This window comes from Eutrema salsugineum, unplaced genomic scaffold (assembly GCF_000478725.1).
Source record: "Eutrema salsugineum unplaced genomic scaffold, Eutsalg1_0 scaffold_3, whole genome shotgun sequence".
Lineage (NCBI taxonomy): Eukaryota > Viridiplantae > Streptophyta > Magnoliopsida > Brassicales > Brassicaceae > Eutrema > Eutrema salsugineum.
Window position 1 is genome coordinate 1,711,749 of NW_006256756.1, and position 20,566 is coordinate 1,732,314.

Genomic DNA, 20,566 nt, shown 5'->3' on the forward strand with positions numbered 1-20,566 from the left:
CTATGACTTTTGTTGTTTTACATTGTATAGAATTTCAATTCATCATCTGATGTTGGAAACAAAATATGACAAGTTTTTTTTTTTTTTTGTCATCAAAATATGACAAGTTTTCACATAGATAACTCAACTTAAAAAAAAAAAAAACATTTTATACAAAAAAAAAATCACTTTTTTCTTCACTAACGTTTTAAGTATTAGAATTGTTGTTTTAGATTTTTGATGTAAGTTTACCTATAGAATAATTAATTTAGCTTCAAACTGAAATCAATAACAAAGAGGAGTAAAAAAAATATTCTCTCTGTTTCTAATAATATTTTCTTAAGAGTATTCACACAGTAAGGAAAAAATTAATGTTCACTCATAAATGTATAAAATTTTACACTAAACATTTTTTTATAATATTTAAAATTTAAAATTTCTTACCATTAATTAGCAAAACAGTGCAGAGAAAATTGATAGCATCCATTTTTAAAACATTTATTCCTAAAACATCTATTAATAGAAGTTAGAACAAAAAAAGACAATAGTCAATTAAGTAGATATTATTTGCGTGAAGAACGTCATAACAATATTTATTATACAAAAAATACGTATTGTTGATTTTGAAAATTAATAATGATAACAATCGAAATTTGGGAATACCGAATTAAATGAATTAACAAAAAAGACATGTTAGTATAATATGGAAAAAGTGGGACCTTTCTAGGACAAAAATGTCAAACATGTGATGGAGAAAAATGAAATAATGTGGACCTTATATTGTAAAATTGACTTGATGTTCAGTGTTCAGTGTTTGGTCCCTCCACCGATATTTCTACACGTTCTAACTTTTTTTTGTTTACTTAAATGGAACGAATCATTTCCTAACAATTAGAAAAGGAAACTCATTAAGTGGTCGGCCCATTTCATTTTCCCGTAATAAATAATTGTATTAATTGGACTTTAATGAAATTATTATTGCTTCATTACTTGCAAGTTGCAAACATAAACAATCTAAATGAAGTTGAAAAAAAATGTATTTTGGGGTTTCTTCTCGACCTGAGTTCACGTTGTAGATGTGGTGAAGACTATACTTAAGAGGCATCTATTTCCGAAAATGACCACTATTATTATATTTTTTCTAAGTTAAAATGACCAACATTGCTTAATTTTTTTTCATTTTTTTTTTCACGTCGACCAGTATTACTTTATTTTTCACACTCAATATTTAATTGTTTTCATTAACAATATATATATATATATTCAGTCCGTTAATGGTAAGGACCGCCTTTGAGAAAATGCTCACATGTGCATTGTAGGAGTTATGACACTTTTTTTTTTTTTGGTGGAAATTATTTACATATAGATAGATAGGACTTCTGTTTAAAATCTTGAACATGATCCATGATATTATTTTGAGCTGGTCGTGTTAGTAATTGGCATTGATAGTATAAGACCATCTAAAGAAGAATAAATACTACTCCATCTAGTATCTAACTATGTGTGTGATATCCAGTTACAAACAAAAAGAAAAGAAAAAGGAAAAACAAAACTGTGTGTGGATAAGTGGCATATTAACTGCTATTTGTAGTGTATAGTTTTTAAAACTGACAATCATTAAAAATTCAAGTTGATACGATCCAAGGGAATCTACTCTGAAGAACAAGGCTACAAGTGGCGATATATTGACCAAAATGAAACGATGAGGCGATAAGGTGGTGGTGGTGGCGCGGTGATGACTCGATGGATTTGCGATGGTGGTCTAGTGAGCGAGACAATGAGTGGCGATGGTAGTGAGTGGCTCGGATTGATGATGCGAGATGGTGGCGTGAAGAGATCGGATCCGAAACGATCTGGTAGTGATGGATTCGCGAGAGTATGGTCGATGGATAAGGGATGATGGCGAGAATAGAGGATGGGGAAATCGATTAGATGATAGGTTGAAGATTTTCTTGTAAGAAACACTTGTAAGAAAATCGAATTCAATGAACTTTTTGAATCAAGGAATCAAAGCAAACTTTGCTCTCTCTTTTACGTTAAAAATTCCAAGCTCCCTTACAAAGAGACTAAGTATCAGATACTTATAGTATCGACAAAAGACCTAGAGTACTCGCCCAAATAAACATCAAGGCGTCTAAAAATAAAAACTACAGAGCGTCTGAATTAAAATTAAAACAACGAGGCGTCCCTTCTAAATCCTAAATGGTGCGCCTAGAATAAATACTAGTGCACAAGTCATTGTGACTTTGCACATTATTACCCATTAGTAACAACTTCTAAGTAACTCGATGTAGCAATGATTTCTGCCTCGTTAAAAACCTTGGAGAAGAACCTCCTTGCCTTCCAAAATCTTCACCAAGGAAAAGAGTACAGAATCATCACCTAAGTTACCTAGTCATTGTTACTGGGTTCCTCATTCTTCAAGATAGAGATGTTGAAGATGTGAGCTCCAGCCTCCTGGTGATCGCTGTCCTCTGTGGCAATGAGTGCGTGAGCCTCCTTAGCCATCTCTCTAGCTCTGGAACGAGTGATCCTGCCAGCTACCTCTGGTTCCTCCTCCTCTGAGCTGGTCACGATCATATCATCCTCTCCCTCTTGAAAAGGATTTGTCCTCAAATCTGAATCTGCAACATAAGGAAGCAAGTCAGAAACATTGAAAGCATCAGAAACGTCATACTTACCTTGAAGATCAATCTGATAGGCGTTGTTGTTGATTCTTTTGATGACTGCGAATGGTCCATCCACTCTGGGCATTAGCTTGTTCTTTCGTTCAGCTGGAAATCGCTCCTTCCTCAGATGGATCCACACCAGATCGCCTTCTTCAAAAATCAGCTCCTTTCGTCCTTTGTTGGCATGCTTCTCATACTGCTTTGTCTTTTTCTCGATATTCTCCTTAGCCTTAGCATGAATTCTTCTGACCTGTTCAGCTTTCTCCTTGCCATTCAAACTGCATTTTCCACTTAAAGGCAAAGGGATCAAGTCTAGAGGTGATTGTGGATTAAACTCATATACAATTTCAAAAGGAGAAAAGAGAGTAGCAGAATGCTTAGCGTGATTGTAAGCAAACTCGACATGAGGCAGGCACTCTTCCCATGTCTTGAGGTTACTTTTCACCAAAGTCCTTAGAAGTGTGGACAACGTTCTATTCACCACCTCGGTCTGTCCATCGGTCTGAGGATGACACGTAGTTGAGAATGAGAGCTTTGTTCCCAGCTTAGCCCAAAACGTTCGCCAAAAGTGTCCTAAGAACTTCGTGTCTCGATCTGAAATGATAACCTGTGGCATTCCATGCAGTCGTACTACTTCCCTGAAAAACAAGTTAGCTACATTCACAGCATCATCTGTCTTGTGGCTAGCGATGAAGTGAGCCATCTTGCTAAACCTGTCAACAACTACAAAAATAGAATCTCTACCATTTCTGGTGCGAGGTAAGCCAACTACAAAATCCATAGAGATATTAGTCCAAGGTTGAGAAGGAATAGGCAAAGGAGTATACAAACCGTGAGGCTGAACTTTACTCTTAGCCATCTTACATACGACACATCTAGAGCAGATTTTCTCAACGTCCTTCTTCATGTTCGGCCAGTAGAAGTGCTCTTGTAGCCCAAGAAGTGTCTTTGTGACGCCGAAATGTCCAGCTAATCCACCTCCATGAGCTTCTCGTACCAGTAACTCTCGAATGGATCCTCGTGGTATGCACAATCGGTTACTGAAGAACAAGTATCCATCCTGTCTATAAAATTTCTCACAGGCAAACTTATGACATTTGGCATAGCTCTCAGAAAAGTCAGTGTCAGATTCATAAAGATCTATAATATGCTCAAATCCAATCAACTTTGATGTTAAAGTCGAAATAAGAGTGTACCTCCGGGATAATGCGTCTGCGACCACATTATCTTTACCTTTTTTGTACTTAACAATGTAGGGGAATGTCTCAATGAACTCCATCCATCGCCCATGTCTTTTGTTAAGTTTCTGCTGACCCTTGAGGTGCTTTAGAGACTCGTGATCGGTATGAATGACGAATTCCTTAGGCCATAAGTAATGCTGCCACGTCTGGAGAGCTCGAACCAATGCGTATAACTCCTTGTCATACGTGGGATAATTCAGCGTTGATCCTCCTAACTTTTCGCTGAAGTAAGCGACGGGCTTCTTATCCTGCATAAGAACTGCTCCAATACCTACACCAGAAGCATCGCATTCAATCTCAAAAGTCTTAGTAAAATCAGGAAGTACTAGTAAGGGCGAATTGATAAGCTTCTCTTTAAGGGCTGTAAAAGCCTGTTCTTGCGCCTCTCCCACTTGAACCCCACATCTTTCTTGATTACTTCGGTTAAAGGCGCGGCTATGGTGCTGAAATCACGAACAAAAACGCCTGTAGAATCCTGCTAAGCCATGGAAACTTCGGACTTCTCCAATATTCTTGGGGGTTGGCCACTCCTTGATAGCTTTTATCTTCTCTTCATCTACTTTAACTCCTCCTGCACTTACTACAAAGCCTAAGAAAACAATCTCGTTAGTGCAGAATGAACATTTAGATAAATTAGCAAAGAGAGATTGAGAGCGAAGAACATCAAGAACCGATCTGATGTGATCTAGATGTTCTTCCAAACCTTTACTGTAGATGAGGATATTGTCGAAATAAACCACTACGAACACGCCAATGAATGGTCTCAGGGCATGGTTCATTAGTCTCATGAAGGTGCTGGGAGCATTGGTGAGGCCAAACGGCATAACTAGCCACTCGTAGAGTCCCTGCTTTGTCTTGAATGCTGTTTTCCACTCATCCCCTTCCTTCATTCTGATCTGATGATATCCACTCTTCAAGTCGATCTTAGAGAAGATTGTCGACCCACAGAGCTCATCCAGCATATCATCTAGCCTTGGGATCGGATGCCGATACTTCACAGTGATGTTGTTGATAGCTCGGCAGTCTACACACATCCTCCAGGAACCATCCTTCTTTGGCACCAACAGAACTGGAACCGCACATGGACTCAAGCTTTCTCGGATATGGCCTTTGCTCATCAGCTCCTCCACTTGCTTTTGCAGCTCCTTAGTCTCTACAGGGTTGGTTCGGTATGCTGGCCTGTTAGGTAAGGCTGATCCTGGTACCAAGTCAATCTGATGCTCTATCCCGCGAATTGGAGGTAGCTCTGGTGGAATTTCTACTGGTCTTTAATTAATTAGGTCTACTTAATTAGACTTGCAAAAAAATGGGATTATGGGTTGGTGGTATTAAAACGTCCTTGTATTCCTGCAAAATCTCAAACATAGCACTAGGAAGCTCCTGTGAAGGGTTAGTACTAACAAGGGATTCCTTGTACACAAACATAAAAGTAGTCATTTCAGGATCAAAGAGTTTAGAAAATTCACTGTGGTTTATGTAGAGGCTGTTGGCGACTTTCTCCTTCTCCTTGAGCTTCATTTGAACTTGATCTTGATAAATCTCGGTAGGCGTGAGAGGTAGGAGGATAATTTTGCGACCTTTGAACTCGAATGAGTGCTTGTTGGTGTAACCGTCGTGTATCACCCTACGATCTGATTGCCACGGTCTGCCTAGCAACACATGACTCGAACCCATGGGAATGACGTCACATAGAATCTCATCTTCATACTTCCCAATGGATAGAGAAACCATCACTTGCTGAGATACGGTCAAGGCTCCACTGTCATTCAACCACTGAAGCTTATACAGCCTTGGATGAGGAATAGTCTTGAGCTGGAGCTTCTTAACCATCTCTTCGCTTGCAGCATTAGTACAACTTCCTCCATCTATGATCAGGCTACAAACTTTTCCTTGAATGATGCATCTCGTATGGAACAGGTTCTCTCGCTGACAAGTCTCTTCTGGTTGACTCTGAACACTCAAAGTCCTTCTGGCAACCAGCATCTCGCCCACAGCAGCAGCTTCTTCCTCTTCCTCTAATTCATATTCGGCCTCTGAATCCTCTTGAGGAACTATCTCTCCTCCCTCATGTAACAAGAAAACCTTCTTGTTTGGGCAATCTCGAGAGTAATGTCCCATTCCTTGACATTTGAAACACCTCACATTGCTGATAGAAGTGCCACCTCGAGGCTTGAACTCAGCTTTAGCTTCTTCTTTAACTCCAGTAGATGGCGGTTTGATGTCTCCGGAGTAATCTGGCTTGCTGATCTCCTTAGGCTTAGGCACACTAGGCGTGAATGTGGACTTGAAATTTCGTCTTTTGACTTGAGATTCCACCAATTCAGCCTTATCACCATCTCTTGTATATCTGCGAAATCCTGAAGTTCCACCTTGTCTTGAATTTCTCGGTTAAGTCCTCCAAGAAATCTCGACATTACCATCTCTTCGCCTTCTCGTAAATCTGCACGAATGAGCAAAGTTTCCAATTCTTGATAATAATCTCGAACAGACTTCGTACCTTGGACAAGGCGCCTAAGCTTGTTGAGTATCTCGCGCTGATGATGGGCCGGAACGAACCGCTTCCTCATCTGTATAACGAGCTGCTCCCAAGTAGTAATCGGAAGTTCCCTCAAGCGATTTCTGGTGACTCCCAACTGCTCCCACCATAGAAGCGCATACCCATGAAATTCCGAAACTGCAATCTTCACCTTGTTGAGCTCGTAAGTTCCTTGGACCAGAAAATTAGACTCCATCTTCCTTTCCCAATCTAAATAAGCTTCGGGATCATTAGTTCCATGGAAAGGAGGATACTGGATTTTGATATGACGCAGCTGCTGTCGTAGAGGATCATAATCTCGACCATGTCCTCGGCCTCGATCTCGTCTCACAGTTTCTCTGCTATGATCAGAAGCTTCGTCCTCCTCATAGTATTTTGGGTCTGATTCCAGGGTAACTCGATGCCCAGCAATATATTCCTCTCGGCGGTGCTGACGATCTACCCTTGGGACATCTCGTTCTGCACCAGTAGGATTCCTCCTCGGATTAAACGTAGTCTCTCTGCCCCCAATTTGGCTTCGGTTGGACTTAGCTTTAGTCCTGGCTTCGGAAGGTGTTGGGTGGCGTGGAAGTTTTCGGGAAGATCCTATGTGCCCTTTACCCTTTGCTAGTCGCATTGCTTCCGAAGGAGTTGGGGTTTGAGACGACTCTTCTCCACTTGCACTGAGATCTTTGAGCAGATCACTCATCTTGGTCTCGAACTTGTCGTTGAGTTGTTCGATTTGTTGGGTGAGCTGAGTTGTTATGGCTTGATTCGCTTCTTTGATTTGTTGAGACATTGCTCGGTTCAGAGCTTCCATTGTCTCAGCCGAAAGCTCCATGGTACCTGAAAAATTTTAAAAAAAAACTCGCAGTAACTTGTTCTAGAAGAAATCACAAAACAGCAAAACTAAACTCATCATAAAAAAATTAACCGATCTCCACGAAATCTAAAAACAAACTCAAAGAAACTAATGAAATTTAACGAAAAATTTTTTTTTTTGTGTACTCTTTTTTTTTTTTTTTTGTGTACTCTTTTTTTTTTTTTTTTTTTTTTTTTCTTCTTCTACCCTAAAAAAAAAAACGAAAATATGAAGTCTCTTAGCAAATCTAAACGAAAACAAAATAACAAATTATCAAGCCTATCGAAATAAAAAAAAACGAAACCCTAGACTCGATACAATGAAGACTCGACCTAAACAACTTGAGACAAACACGATAGCAAACCGACTAAACCTAACAATAGCAAAACCCTAAAAATAGCAAACGAACTCGCTAACGATACGAAGCAATAACGATACAATATTCAAAAGGGAACAGATCGATGCACACAAATCAAACTCACTAAGCCCTAACAATCAAAACATGAATTCAAATCAAAAATCGCGATTAGGGTTAGAGATTGCTCAGCCTTTGGGTTCAGAGTTGGCTCTGATACCACGTGATACGATCCAAGGGAATCTACTCTGAAGAACAAGGCTACAGGTGGCGATATATTGACCAAAATGAAACGATGAGGCGATAAGGTGGTGGTGATGGCGCGGTGATGACTCGATGGATTTGCGATGGTGGTCTAGTGAGCGAGACAATGAGTGGCGATGGTAGTGAGTGGCTCGGATTGATGATGCGAGATGGTGGCGTGAAGATATCGGATCCGAAACGATCTGGTAGTGATGGATTCGCGAGAGTATGGTCGATGGATAAGGGATGATGGCGAGAATAGAGGATGGGGAAATCGATTAGATGATAGGTTGAAGATTTTCTTGTAAGAAACACTTGTAAGAAAATCGAATTCAATGAACTTTTTGAGTCAAGGAATCAAAGCAAACTTTGCTCTCTTTTTTACGTTAAAAATTCCAAGCTCCCTTACAAAGAGACTAAGTATCAGATACTTATAGTATCGACAAAAGACCTAGAGTACTCGCCCAAATAAACATCAAGGCATCTAAAAATAAAAACTACAGAGCGTCTGAATTAAAATTAAAACAACGAGGCGTCCCTTCTAAATCCTAAATGGTGCGCCTAGAATAAATACTAGTGCACAAGTCATTGTGACTTTGCACATTATTACCCATTAGTAACAACTTCTAAGTAACTCGACGTAGCAATGATTTCTGCCTCGTTAAAAACCTTGGAGAAGAACCTCCTTGCCTTCCAAAATCTTCACCAAGGAAAAGAGTACAGAATCATCACCTAAGTTACCTAGTCGTTGTTACTGGGTTCCTCATTCTTCAAGATAGAGATGTTGAAGATGTGAGCTCCAGCCTCCTGGTGATCGCTGTCCTCTGTGGCAATGAGTGCGTGAGCCTTCTTAGCCATCTCTCTAGCTCTGGAACGAGTGATCCTGCCAGCTACCTCTGGTTCCTCCTCTTCTGAGCTGGTCACGATCATATCACAAGTGAATTGCAGAAATTAGTTGTTGATAATAAATTATTCAGAACCAATAAAAATGGTACAAAACCAACCACACTTGGATTTCATTTAACCTTTTTCATCGTAATTAAATTGAATTGAATTGTTGGACCAATTAATTAACTTATCTTGTTTGCATATTGATCTCACTTTTATGTAACACTCACGAAAACGAAAAGATATGATTTATTAAAGATTAATAGTTCAGATCAGTGCCGTGCTTAGAGTACTAGGGGCTTAAGGCAAATAACAAGAAAAAATTTCCATTTTACTCTAATTATTTCTAAAAAATATAAGTTGTAAATCAGATTTATATATTATTTTATAAGATACTATAAAGTACTAATGCTTTTTATTAATTTATAATAAATTTTCAACCACAAAAAATAACACAAAAATATATATTAACCAATATACTAATTTTCTTTTTTTTTGGGACACCAACCAATATACTAAATAAAAATACAAAAATTAGGAGTCCTAAAACTTGTTTAATATTAAGGGGCCTAAGGCAAATGCCTTATTTTTTTTCATTAAGCACGGCTCTAGTTCAGATTACGTCTTATCTAATAAAATCAACTATAAACTACTAACCATACCACATAAAAAGAACACAAAAATATTTAACAAAGGAGTACAACAACCAACAAGCCACGAACATTTGATAGTACCAAAGTCAAATATGCGGTTTTATATATATCCACTAATAACATTCGCACTATACATAGACCAACAATAGCGTTATCTGTTTGCATTATTTCTTTATATCTTTTGGGAAAATGTTACCGAACATGTACTCGTCCCGTCATCATAATCATATGATGATCTCAAATCTCATTATGGGTTTATTTTTTAATTTAATTTTGTTGGTTGTGTGTGTGTTTTTGGTGGCATTTTTGGGGCCCATGTAGTCGGCATATGTGTTTTTGAAGGAGATAATCACAGAATATAATGAATTTAGATAATCTTGTAATAAGTCTTGGAAACTAGATTTGTAAATGAAGAGTTCAGTCTGATAGTCGACTTGATTGAATTTTGGGTTTTGAAGTTTCTTCTGGAAGAAGTATATCACACATAGTTGTAGTGTAGTACACATCCAAGACTTCAAGACTTTTGGATCCGTTTCATAATGATGAGTTAATAAAAGAATTCATGGAACAAAATTTCAACACCGGACCAGGTTATACCGAAGTCAGACCGGACCAAACTGTGAATTTATCTATTTTTTTATTTATTTAGAGGTTTAGGTCACAAGGTTTATTCTCGCTCACGCTCGAAACTCTAGCTAGAACCGATGCTTAAGCTGTAAAAGCAATAAACATAATCTCTGTATTAGAATCTGATTCGAACCCGATTCTTTAAAAAAATCTATCAATGGTGAGCACAAATGCTCATAAGACAACTGGATGAGTGAATGGGAAAATCCCACAACTATTTGATATATCGATTTAAAGTTATCTAAACGTATCAATAACCCGACAATACCTATATCATCAATGAATGATTGAGGTTTAAAGAGTTCTAAATAATTTTAAGAAATGACACCCAGCAGCGTGTTAAGTTCAGTTCATTTTCTAGACAGAGACATAGGTTTGGTTAGAAACGTTGTGATGGGCTCAATACAGCCTAGTGTGTGGGTCCAGTTTTCGTACCAAGTGGCCAAGCAGAATTTCTTTGACTTGTCCCTAATTTTTAGTTGAGTCCGGTCCCTATGGGACTTAAGATCTGGCAAGTAGTTTACGGCTATAAAGTCAGCTGTGTTGTGATGGATTCGATCCTGATTTTGGCAGACACAATGTCTTCAAGAACTTGTACAAAGCCAATCATGAAAACGTTTAATCATCATAAGCTCTATCACAACTATTGACTGCGACAAGTTCAGGCATCACGAAGACTTGTAGGAAACGCCAATACAATGGTAAACTCAGAGACCTCACTCCAATGGAACGAGTAGCTGTTGATGACTGCGATTTCAATAGAGGCAAGCAAAGTTGATCTGCGGTTTCAGAGACGCCATGACAAGAAAATCCGGGGTTCCCATTAGGTTCTACCTAACCCTGGTTGCATCATAACAACTGGACAGTTCAAAGAATCTTAAAGAGGATCTCGGGAAAAGACTAGAACAGATCACCCGCAAAACAAGTCTCTAGCAAAACGTTAGCACTAACAAACTAGTTACTCAAGAGTTAAACATACTGTAGTTACCACGGCCCAAGTCTCTCAGAGTCCGGGGTCTCTACTGAAGCTGGTATAAGCGCTAGTCCTTGTTTGAGAATCATATCTCCGAAAGAAGCAATTGTTGTAGAGAAGGCAAAGAAATAGTGGGCGGTTAGCAAGATACTAGTTGGTTGATTTAAACATGCAAGAGTTTGTTTATTATATTCTCCTGGGATTTACTATCACAATCAGTGTTAATATAGCTTGGACAACTCTAGAAACAATGTCAGGGGTTAGTTGCTTACACTGTCTAAAGTAGCTTTGGAGTGGATTTTCATGACTTGTACCACACGCCAATCTTAGACACCAGGAAGACAAAGCTCCTTCACACGGCATGAGAGGAACAACAAATGATATGATCAGCAATACACGAACATAACATAAGTTTAATAGCTGAACTACAGCACGCAGAAACTCACAAAGAAGACTGAAGCATTCAGGAAACTGGGAATTTTACAAGTATCAGGTGAAAACACTCCAGCAAATCAATACCAGTTCTCGCTACTGAAGAAAAAACATGAACTGCTAAAAGTTGAGCCTGCAAAGAGAAAACAAGAACCAAGATGTAATGTGCTATGATAATGAAAAACAAAAGGGAATTTGTTACTCTCAAGCAGCCTTCTCTTCCTTGCTCATTGCAACCGCGACTCTTATCAAGATGACCTCGACAGGCTGGTGTGCATTCTCCACCGCTTTGGCGATAGCTTGCCACTTCTCACCATGCTTCGGCTCACAAGCTACACACTTGGCAACGACCTCCTTCTGGTTCTCTTCAGAGCCATGCTGAAGTTCAAATTTGTAATACAACGCCCAGATATCACCAATATCTGGGGCGAGGGTCACAGCCCGTTTCAACCACGATCTGGCTTTCTCCACCTTCTTGTCTTGCCAGAAGAGCTTGGCGACAGCTGCAGTGACATGCGGGTCATGATCACACTTCTTCATAGCATCCATACTCTTTGTTTTCCGGCGAGGACGTGGCGCCATCTCAATGTCGGCAGCCCAGAGGATACCACTGTGGGGACACTCTTGCAGAGCCTTTGACATCATGTGCTCTGCTTCTTTCTTGTTCCCATGCCTCAGTTCAGTACGAACAGCAGCTAACCATAGCTCAGCGTTCGCAGGATTCTTCTTCCTGGCCCTGGTGAGAGTACCCCGAGCTTTGTTCGCACCATCCACTTTCTCTTCAAGATTAGCGAGCGAGAGCCACAGCGGTATGCAGTCGGGACAGTGCTCCGTGCCAGAGCTGTAAGCTTTCTTGGCCTGTTCCAGATGATTGAGCCGTTCCTCGAGCTGCCCAAGCATCAACCAAAACTTGAAGAACTTTGGAAATTGCTTCAAACCTTCATCAAGCAATCTCCTCTCCTCCTCTACGTTGCCAAGCTCTCTCTCAACAATGGCTGATTTCATCCAGACCCTCTCAGTCCCTCCTCTTTCCCTTGCTTTTGCAAGAAGCATTCTTGCCCTCTCCGGCTCCTTGTTCTCAAACTCGAGCTTGAAAGCAGCAAGCCAGATTTCCTCAGAGTTGGGTATTGCAGCATAAGCCTCTTGTAGAATAGCACGCGCTGCTGGAACATCTCCAGCAAGCCACTTCTCTTTGGCGCCCATGAGCCAGAGAACCTCAGCCTGAGGGACATATGTCACAGCCTTACGTAACAAAGCATCAAGGGACTCCCTACTCCCGTGGCTCTTCTCAAGCTGCGCCGCTTTAAGCCAGATACTTTTCTTAGTCAAGAATACAGTAAGAGCATGGGCGTATATTGCTCTTGCGGTCTCAATGGAACCCCTCTTCTTGCTCTCCTCTGCATCAGCAACCCAAGTTCTCTTTCTATCCTCTTCCTCGACTCCAATACCGATAGTGTTCTTAATAATTGCCTGGCATGTTGCGACAGACCCGGCTCTTTCAGAAGCCTCTGCCTCATTCATCCAATTTTCTCGGTCAATAACAACCCCTTCTCTCTGCAGAGTCTTTATACCCCTATCAATAATCTTTCCCACCATAGCTTTGTTCCCATTAGCTTCCTCTAGCTTAGCAGCGGTGATCCAAATTGCAGGCTCCTTAGGGAGCTTCTCTCTTGCTCTATTCAACACCTTCTTCGAATTGTCGTATGTTTCAAGCCTTGCAAGCGCCACCCATAGCTCCAGATGCAAAGGGCAGCACTCCACAGCCCTGTGAAGCAAAATCCTTGCATCTTCCTCATTAGCCAACTCAACAACAGCCTTCCATAGCCTTACCGAGTCTGGAATATGCTCCAGCCCCTTTCTCAACACCCTACTCTTGTTCTCCTCATCATGCTCCAGCTTTGCAGCCTCCAACCATAGCTTCACGGAATTGGGTATTAGTTTTACTCCCTTTGCAATCACCGCCTTGGCATCTTCTGGATTGGCCAACCTACAAGCTTCAAGCCAAACATCCTCATTTTTCGGGCACTCTTCGCAGCCTCTCTGAATCTGAAGCCTAGCCGCTTTTATTTTCCCATCCATTTCCTCCACTCTAGCGGCAGCAATCCAGCCATTGGGATTCTTTGGATTCGACTGTGTTAGACTCTTATATAACAATCTAGCCCTGTTGCGATCGTAAATCTCTTCATCAGTGGTTCTTTTCATACTTTTCAAATCAGTTAAGTAGCCTTTAGGATCCACAACAGTTTGCCCTGAAACTGAATCCGATAACCTATCAAGCTTCAGAGACAACACCGTACCTCTTCCCTCACCGACGGCAGTCAAGTCTGTCACGGGAGTCTGCGCCCATGGTGTCTCCGACCCACCAGCCGCTCGACTCTTTGGGTCTAAGGCCATGACAAGCTCTTTTTCCTTCTTAGCCTTCTCCAAAAGCGTATCAGGAATAGGCACAAAGCTCTCAAACTTCTTCTTCTTGTTACGCAGCGAGTAATCCCCAATCTCAGGAATACTATCCCATTCATCCGCAGACAAAGTGTGCAATTTCCTCTTCAAATCCGCAAACTGCTCAGTAATTTTAGGGTTTGAGGCTCGGTACTTCTCGATCTCTTCCTTGAGCTTCGCTTCTCTCCGATCTTTCCTCCTCGAATCCATCCTCTGATCAATAGACTCCCAGATCGCATCAGCTTCTTTGTCATCCTCATCGTACTCAGCATTAGCAAACAAACCCGCATCATTCCCTTCAAACTCATCAAACTTCTGATTCTCATCGTACCCTTTCTCCTCAGCTTCTTCATCGTCATCCGCCTCACTTGGCTTCCCTGCCCCTCGACCAACTCCTGGAGCAGCCGCTGTAGCCGTGGCGGATCGATCAGGCAGATCCGGAGCAGCACGAGCGGGACCAATATCAGACCGAGTGGTAAACCCTGTGGCACCACGACCCAAACCCGCGACATAATTAGACGGAGGCTTTGAATTGAGGAAATCGAGACGAGCCTTTGGCGGAGCCACTCCTTGCATACCGCCCAAAAGAGGGACATGGATAATCACAGTGGAGAAACGACAAACACCGAGATCAGATAACAGGACCGAATCGGAATTCTTCGAATCACCGAACATACGGCTAGGGTTTCGCATGCGGAGCGAGTAACGAACGAAAGGTTGGGGAACATCGGCGCGCCGGTGGACCAATTGTTCGAAGGCGGAGATGGTGGTCGAATTAGGGTTCACATCGATCGAAAGAGTCTTCCCGTTGGGAATCGAGAGGAACACCATTGTTACGTAATCGAGATTCTCAGGCCAAAGAAACAAAACGACGAATCTATATTTGCGACCGCGAATATAAAGGGGTGGAGGAAATAGTCGGTTCAGAAGCAAAGGCGGTGGAATATGTAGTGGGCTTAGGAATGGGCTTTTTTGGACCCATTTTTAGGAAATTACATTTTTTTACCTATACGACGTCGTATAATAATTAGGGAATACATTAATTGAAAAAGGGAAAGATGCGGTGAGCGTGGATCGAACACGCGACCTTCAGATCTTCAGTCTGACGCTCTCCCAACTGAGCTATCCCCGCATGTTGACTTCAAATGAGTTTTTAAAAATTAAATTTATTGGAAAACTTTGTTGATACCAAAGCAAGGCCATATGTGGGAATCCCCTTCCAATTGCACACACTTTTCGTAAGTATAATTTATCAGAAAGAGTTCATCTTCATACATTGGAATATATGGTCTAAATTTTCCAGCCACAAGCAACTTTAACCAGAGGAACCACATACACATCGCATTCCTGTGCATATCCTTCAATTCTTCGATTATATTGTACTCAATTGTTTCGACTCCTGCAAAATACCAGTCAGGGAACAAGTTAAGATATATACATGATATACAATGCCAGCTCTAAGTGTGTGCCATGTCTGCATTTGCACCGGATCCACTATTTTCTCTATTTTCATTAACTAATTAGAGCACTTTTCAAAAAAATATCTGTAAATTAGAGCTTTTATTTACAAAATTATATATAGACAAAAAAATGTTTAAAAAAACCAAAGAAAAGGAAATCAATTACTCGATTTTCTCGGTCGGCTAAATTAGGTGATTAGTCTTAAGTTTAAAAAAAAATAAAAAACGAAAATACTCAAAGTAGATAAGGAACAAAAACAATTAAAAGGAAAGTAAAACATGATCAAAAGAGAAAAAAGGAAAGTAGTTAACGACGGAGCACTCTCGATTACAAAAACAAAATAGTAGTCGCCGACTCAATCATTATCTTATAAATACAGTGCCAAGGCTTCTCAACCAAAACAAAACAAAAATAGAGCTATTTCGAACTGTAAAACCCTAAAGAGTATAGCGACGAAGATGTTCAGAGACAGAGAAGTTATGATGAATGTTGACGAATCTTCACTGAAGTTTGTGTCTGTTCTTGGCCGAGGGGGTTATGGTTCCGTCTCTCTCATGATGGACTCCAACTTCAGATTATATGCAGAGAAGTCATCTCCGTTGAGTCACTTGAAGAATCTCGAGAAAGAGCATAGGATCATGCTTCGTTTCCGTGATCATCCTCGCATCGTTCAAACCACAAGCCCTCATCTTCACATAGGCATCAAACCCGAAAGATGCTTCATCTATATGGAGTTTGCCTCCAGAGGCACTCTCCACGCCATGATCTCCCAGTTCCGTGGAAGACCAATGCCTGAAACTTTGATCGGACGCGCCGCTCTTATGATCCTGCAAGGAATCGAGGCTCTTCACTCGCACGGCTACGTTCACTGCGATCTCAAACCAGCCAACGTCCTCCTCTTCCCTTCCAAGACTTTTGGAGAGCCGTGGGATCTCAAGCTTGCTGATTTTGGTTTATCCAAGGAGCCTTGTACGGATTCTAGATCTTTGTTTGGTGGTACAGAGCAGTACATGCCTCCCGAGTCTTTTGGCCCAAACAGAGTGATGAGACCGGCCGTTGATATATGGTCTCTAGGGTGTGTTGTTCTTGAGATGTTTGGAGGCTGTCCAGAGAAGATGGGAGATTGTTATACGTGGAGGCTTCCCAATCTTGTCTCGCCTATGGCCAACGACTTCTTGAGGCGTTGCATGGATCTGCAACCGTCACGTAGAGCCACCGCAACGGAGCTATTGAACCATCCTTTTGTTGCGCAAAGAAGGATCAGTCTTCCACCACGGACAGAGATTCCTTCTTTCCTAAGGTTTCCTTCTGTCATAAGGAACAATGTTATGGAGGAATATTCTAAAAGGCAAGAAGGACCGGTGATGATGATGGTTCCAAGACCTGAAAATTTAATCTGCTGAGAACAAACGGTGGAGAAAAGAAAAGAAAAGAAAGGAGATCTCAACCAAGGCGGCTGTTTAGGTTTCGGTTGTTAAAGAATCATAATGTATTTAGGTTTTAACTGAGTCTGTGTCTTGACTTGTTGCACAAGTTATAAAGCATATGTTGGTTTCTACTTGTGAGTTTTGGTATTTGCGTGTGAATGGCTACGTTTCAGGCTCTTTTAGGTTGCATTGTAATATATTTTCGTATTTTATCAGATATTAATATTTTCAGATTTAGTATAAAAAAATTCATGTTAGTTACTTTCAGATTAAGTACAATCTGCGAAGTACAGTATATCACAGCTATTAAACTAGACCAAACTAACTCCGACCAAAAGCTACCTGTGTCTCTCGGGAATCAAATCTCAGTTTGATCGACAAAACATTAAAATGAAGCACTTTTTTTTTTGGAATACCTTAAAGTTTAGAGAAAGCAAACCAATCCTCACTAAAGAAACATATCCAAACAGGATTGCAAATACAACAACCACGAAATCAAACAACTTACATTTATATATTAGGAAACTCTCTTTTAGGTACTTTCTAGCTTTTCGACATGATCCTTTCCTGAGATCTTCATAGAAGTGCGTGCATCAGAGGTCTGATATATCTCATCGTCCTCGTCATTAACAAACGCAGAAAATGTAAGAAAAATGTACCAAAGAAAGCAGGAATACCAGGTATCTGCAGAATAACGTGAGGGCCAAGGACAAAGAGCATGACCAAGAAGAAACTCATAGATATAATGAAGATGACTATGACAAGTCCTCTAACACTTCCTACCGTAATAACCACCCCAAAATAAAACGCACACGGCATAAAGAACAGAGCAAAAAACAGTGACATAACAAACAACAAAACCATCGATCCGGAGATAATCAGATAAAGACAGTTACGGGTTGAAGAAACCCTAAATAGATAAACAAAACTCTGATTCTCCCTTATACGACTCCATTTTCGGCGTTAACCTTTGGGGGTAGTTTGGGAGTTTGGGCATTTTTTCTTCAAAGCTTTGCTAAAAACGATGGCATATTTTCGAGCATATGCAAAAAAAAAAAAAAAAAAAAAAAAAAACTCTCAAGATTTCATTACATTCAGTACAAGAAGTCAAAGAATCTTGAACTTGAGTACTCACTCTTTCAAGGTTGACATCTACTCTAGTAATCTATGTCAATTGTGTACAAAGTTAACGAGCAAATATAAATCATAACACCAAAGAATGGTTCCAAAATGTTTTATAAAGAAAAAACATATTTATTTCTTTGAGTGGTACACAACAGAAAGACAAGAAATGAAACCACAGTAAGGAAAGACATTGAAAGGAAGAGTGCTCTCTTTTTAGGTGCTTTCTTGCTTTTCGATGAGATTCTTGCTTGAGATCTTCGTAGCAGAAGCATGTGCAGAGGCGTCCTCATCAAGAAGCCATACGAATGGCACAAAATATATACCAAAGTAAGCAGGAATACCAGGTATCTGTAGAAGAACGTGGGGGCCAAGGACAAAGAGCATTATAAAGAAGAAGATCACAGATGAAATGCTGAGGAAGATCACAAGCCCCTTAACCTGCGCAAATACAACAAGAACGCCAAAATAGAATGCCCCTGGCATGCAGAGAAGCGCCAAAAACAGTGACGGCAATGCCACAATTAAAGATCTTTGAACGAGTGCTGGATCGCCCAACTGCGCCCAGATTAGAGTAGCAATCGTCACGATGGAGCTTTGCATTGCCAGGATGTCAAAGACCATAAATGCGACGAGTTTGGTGTCATTAGCTAGAGTTGCCATGCCCAAGTTAGGATCAGAGCTGTTGAATCCACCTGGTATTGTAAAACCAGCAGCAAATGTTACGGTTGCTACAAGAGCTGCCACTACTAGAAGAGTATTGATGTAATCTTTGTTTTTGTCACTAGCTGTGGGATCTGATCGTTTTGTCATACTTTTCCCGTGAAAGATTGATAACACCATTAGGGTCACCCTCTGTAATCCAAACAAGAGCAAAAGGCCAATAAATTGTCAAAAATATACTTATCGTTAATACGGGAACATGGTGGGACATCGAAGATACCTCCATGAAGATGTAGTTGGGTTGCGTATTTGCCTCCACAACACCAAGAGCTGTTAAACCACTGTTGTTCCGTATGTTTAACCACTCTTCCGCGGTTGTTGTTAATTGGAAAACAAGAGAACTTTTCAACGCGCTCATGGCAGTCAGGAACTGATCTGCAAACATATACGTATGATTTTTCCCAAAATAACACAGAAACCAATAAAGAGTACGAGGGCGCCAGTTTATGGCAGCCAGGTGTATAGGTGTATTCCCATCCACATCTTGCTTCACCATCAGCTGTTTCTCCATAATACTTATCTCGCGTAAACCAGCCAGAAAGAAAAGTGAAGATTTCCCACTCTTTGCTGCAATGTGAAGAATGTTTTGACCTTGTTTGTTAAGGAGGTATATAGTATCTGGACAACGCTTGACAAGCATGTGTACGACAAAAGTATGACGTTTATCTACAGCACAGTGGATCGGAAAGGATCCATCGTCATTGCATACATAAACACTTTTTTGAGATCGGTTTAACAACTTCCGTACTCCTGCGGAAAACCCTATAGATGCTCCAAATGAAAGACAAGTCATTCCTTCTTCATCACGCTCGTCCTCAAGGCTTGGGTATTCGTCAAGAATAAGATCAAGGATATCTGCTCAAACAAGTGAGAATATATGAATTACTAGCACAGCTACGAGCCTACGAAGATCTGGCTCAGAACTAGTTAAATATAGAAATTTGAAAAGGCAAACCAGAACCTGTCCTCCTGGCCTTCAAAGCTTTGTGTACAAGAAATTTTCTCCCTTCAAGTCTATCATTGTCTCTGGTTCTCAACATTGCTTTCACAAGGACTTCCTCTCCAGCTTCAACTGCCAAATACAAGGGAGATATTCCATCTTTATTCGCAAGAAATGAAGCACATCGGTTCGCATGTATCAAAGAAGAAGCCACAGACCAATATCTATCTTTATTATGGAGTTCCTTCAAGACCAAATGCAAAGGAGTATCTCCATTTATGTCCTTGCAAACATAGAGATTCAGTATGCTCCTCTCTTCGTCATCAGAAATTTTAGCTGAGACAAATTCTATTGTCTCAATAAGAGCCTCAACAACATCTTTATGACCAGCACGAGCGGCCACATGAAGCGGAAGCTGATCCCTTGAGTCTAGCTTTAGAAGAAGACATGGACATTCAGAGACTATACTTTTCACTAGTTCAAGATGACCCCACGAAGCAGCAACATGAAGAACAGAATCTCCTTGATCGCTTTGGAGACATGCCATTGGCTGACCATCGCTTTTCAATTTCTCCATCCATTCTTTCTTACCTGCGCTCACTGCGGTAACGATCTCAGGAGTCATCGGCACAGACTCACCGGGGGAGTCAAACAGATCATACAAGCTGATCTTGATAAAGAACTTCGGCTCAGACTCGGTACCTTCTGTGCCTTCTTCGGCTGGAAGGAAACCTCGTGACCGGAGTGTGCTAACGATCCAATGTATAATGAAGGATATGGGAAAAATGGGCACGCCTCTTAACTTCCGTGGGTAGGCATCCACTGACTCTTGTGCCTCAATTCCATCTAGACGTACTTCAGAACTGGCCATCACAAACCTAAAGTCATCCACAAATCGTTTGAAACGCACTGTTATACTATAGCCGACCAAAAAAAAAAAAAAAAGTCAACGATTCCAAGAAGAGAGGAAAAGAGTGTTTTTACCAAATGGAAGAAGGAGATCGGCTTTGCTAAAGC

At 40.8% G+C, this 20,566-nt stretch overlaps 3 protein-coding genes and 1 non-coding gene across 10 annotated transcripts; 1 reads left to right on the forward strand and 3 right to left on the reverse strand.

The window, feature by feature from the left end:
* Positions 1 to 8,669: 8,669 nt before the first annotated feature.
* Positions 8,670 to 14,727, reverse strand: LOC18014252 (protein STABILIZED1). Of its 7 annotated transcripts, none has more exons than XR_002898713.1 (3): positions 11,452 to 14,727; positions 11,278 to 11,355; positions 8,670 to 8,780 (listed from the first exon to the last, which is right to left on the reverse strand). XR_002898713.1 is itself a non-coding variant. In XM_006396510.2 (1 exon), the coding sequence occupies exon 1, from the start codon at positions 14,705 to 14,707 to the stop codon at positions 11,642 to 11,644; it is 3,066 nt and encodes a 1,021-aa protein (XP_006396573.1). In that variant the 5' UTR covers positions 14,708 to 14,727; the 3' UTR covers positions 11,448 to 11,641. The 7 variants fall into 7 exon arrangements, 1 of the variants encoding a protein (XP_006396573.1); XR_002898711.1 differs by lacking the exon at positions 8,670 to 8,780 and adding an exon at positions 10,368 to 11,211; XR_002898714.1 differs by lacking the exon at positions 8,670 to 8,780 and adding an exon at positions 10,370 to 10,890.
* A 208-nt stretch (positions 14,728 to 14,935) lies between these two features.
* On the reverse strand, positions 14,936 to 15,008 carry TRNAF-GAA. Its single transcript has one exon. It is a non-coding gene; the product is annotated as a tRNA-Phe (tRNA).
* Positions 15,009 to 15,795: 787 nt separating this feature from the next.
* Positions 15,796 to 16,740, forward strand: LOC18014253 (mitogen-activated protein kinase kinase kinase 5). The gene has a single exon (XM_006396511.1). It carries the CDS (start codon positions 15,796 to 15,798, stop codon positions 16,738 to 16,740), a length of 945 nt encoding a protein of 314 aa, XP_006396574.1.
* A 1,356-nt stretch (positions 16,741 to 18,096) lies between these two features.
* On the reverse strand, positions 18,097 to 20,420 carry LOC18014254 (protein ACCELERATED CELL DEATH 6). Its single transcript, XM_024154167.1, has 4 exons — positions 19,571 to 20,420; positions 19,006 to 19,464; positions 18,830 to 18,915; positions 18,097 to 18,741 (listed from the first exon to the last, which is right to left on the reverse strand). Exons 1-4 carry the CDS (start codon positions 20,418 to 20,420, stop codon positions 18,103 to 18,105), a joined length of 2,034 nt encoding a protein of 677 aa, XP_024009935.1. The 3' UTR covers positions 18,097 to 18,102.
* Between the last annotated feature and the right edge of the window lie 146 nt (positions 20,421 to 20,566).

Excerpts from the sequence above, each read along its gene's own strand:
- LOC18014254 (XM_024154167.1), bottom strand. The coding sequence starts at position 20,420 with ATGGCCAGTTCTGAAGTACGTCTAGATGGAATTGAGGCACAAGAGTCA. Across the intron at positions 18,916-19,005 it reads TCTGTGTTATTTTGGGAAAA|AGTGGTTAAACATACGGAAC; the intron begins ATCATACGTATA and ends CAACCGCGGAAG. Across the intron at positions 18,742-18,829 it reads CCAACTACATCTTCATGGAG|AGGGTGACCCTAATGGTGTT; the intron begins GTATCTTCGATG and ends TTTGGATTACAG.
- LOC18014253 (XM_006396511.1), top strand. The coding sequence starts at position 15,796 with ATGTTCAGAGACAGAGAAGTTATGATGAATGTTGACGAATCTTCACTG.
- LOC18014252 (XM_006396510.2), bottom strand. The coding sequence starts at position 14,707 with ATGGTGTTCCTCTCGATTCCCAACGGGAAGACTCTTTCGATCGATGTG.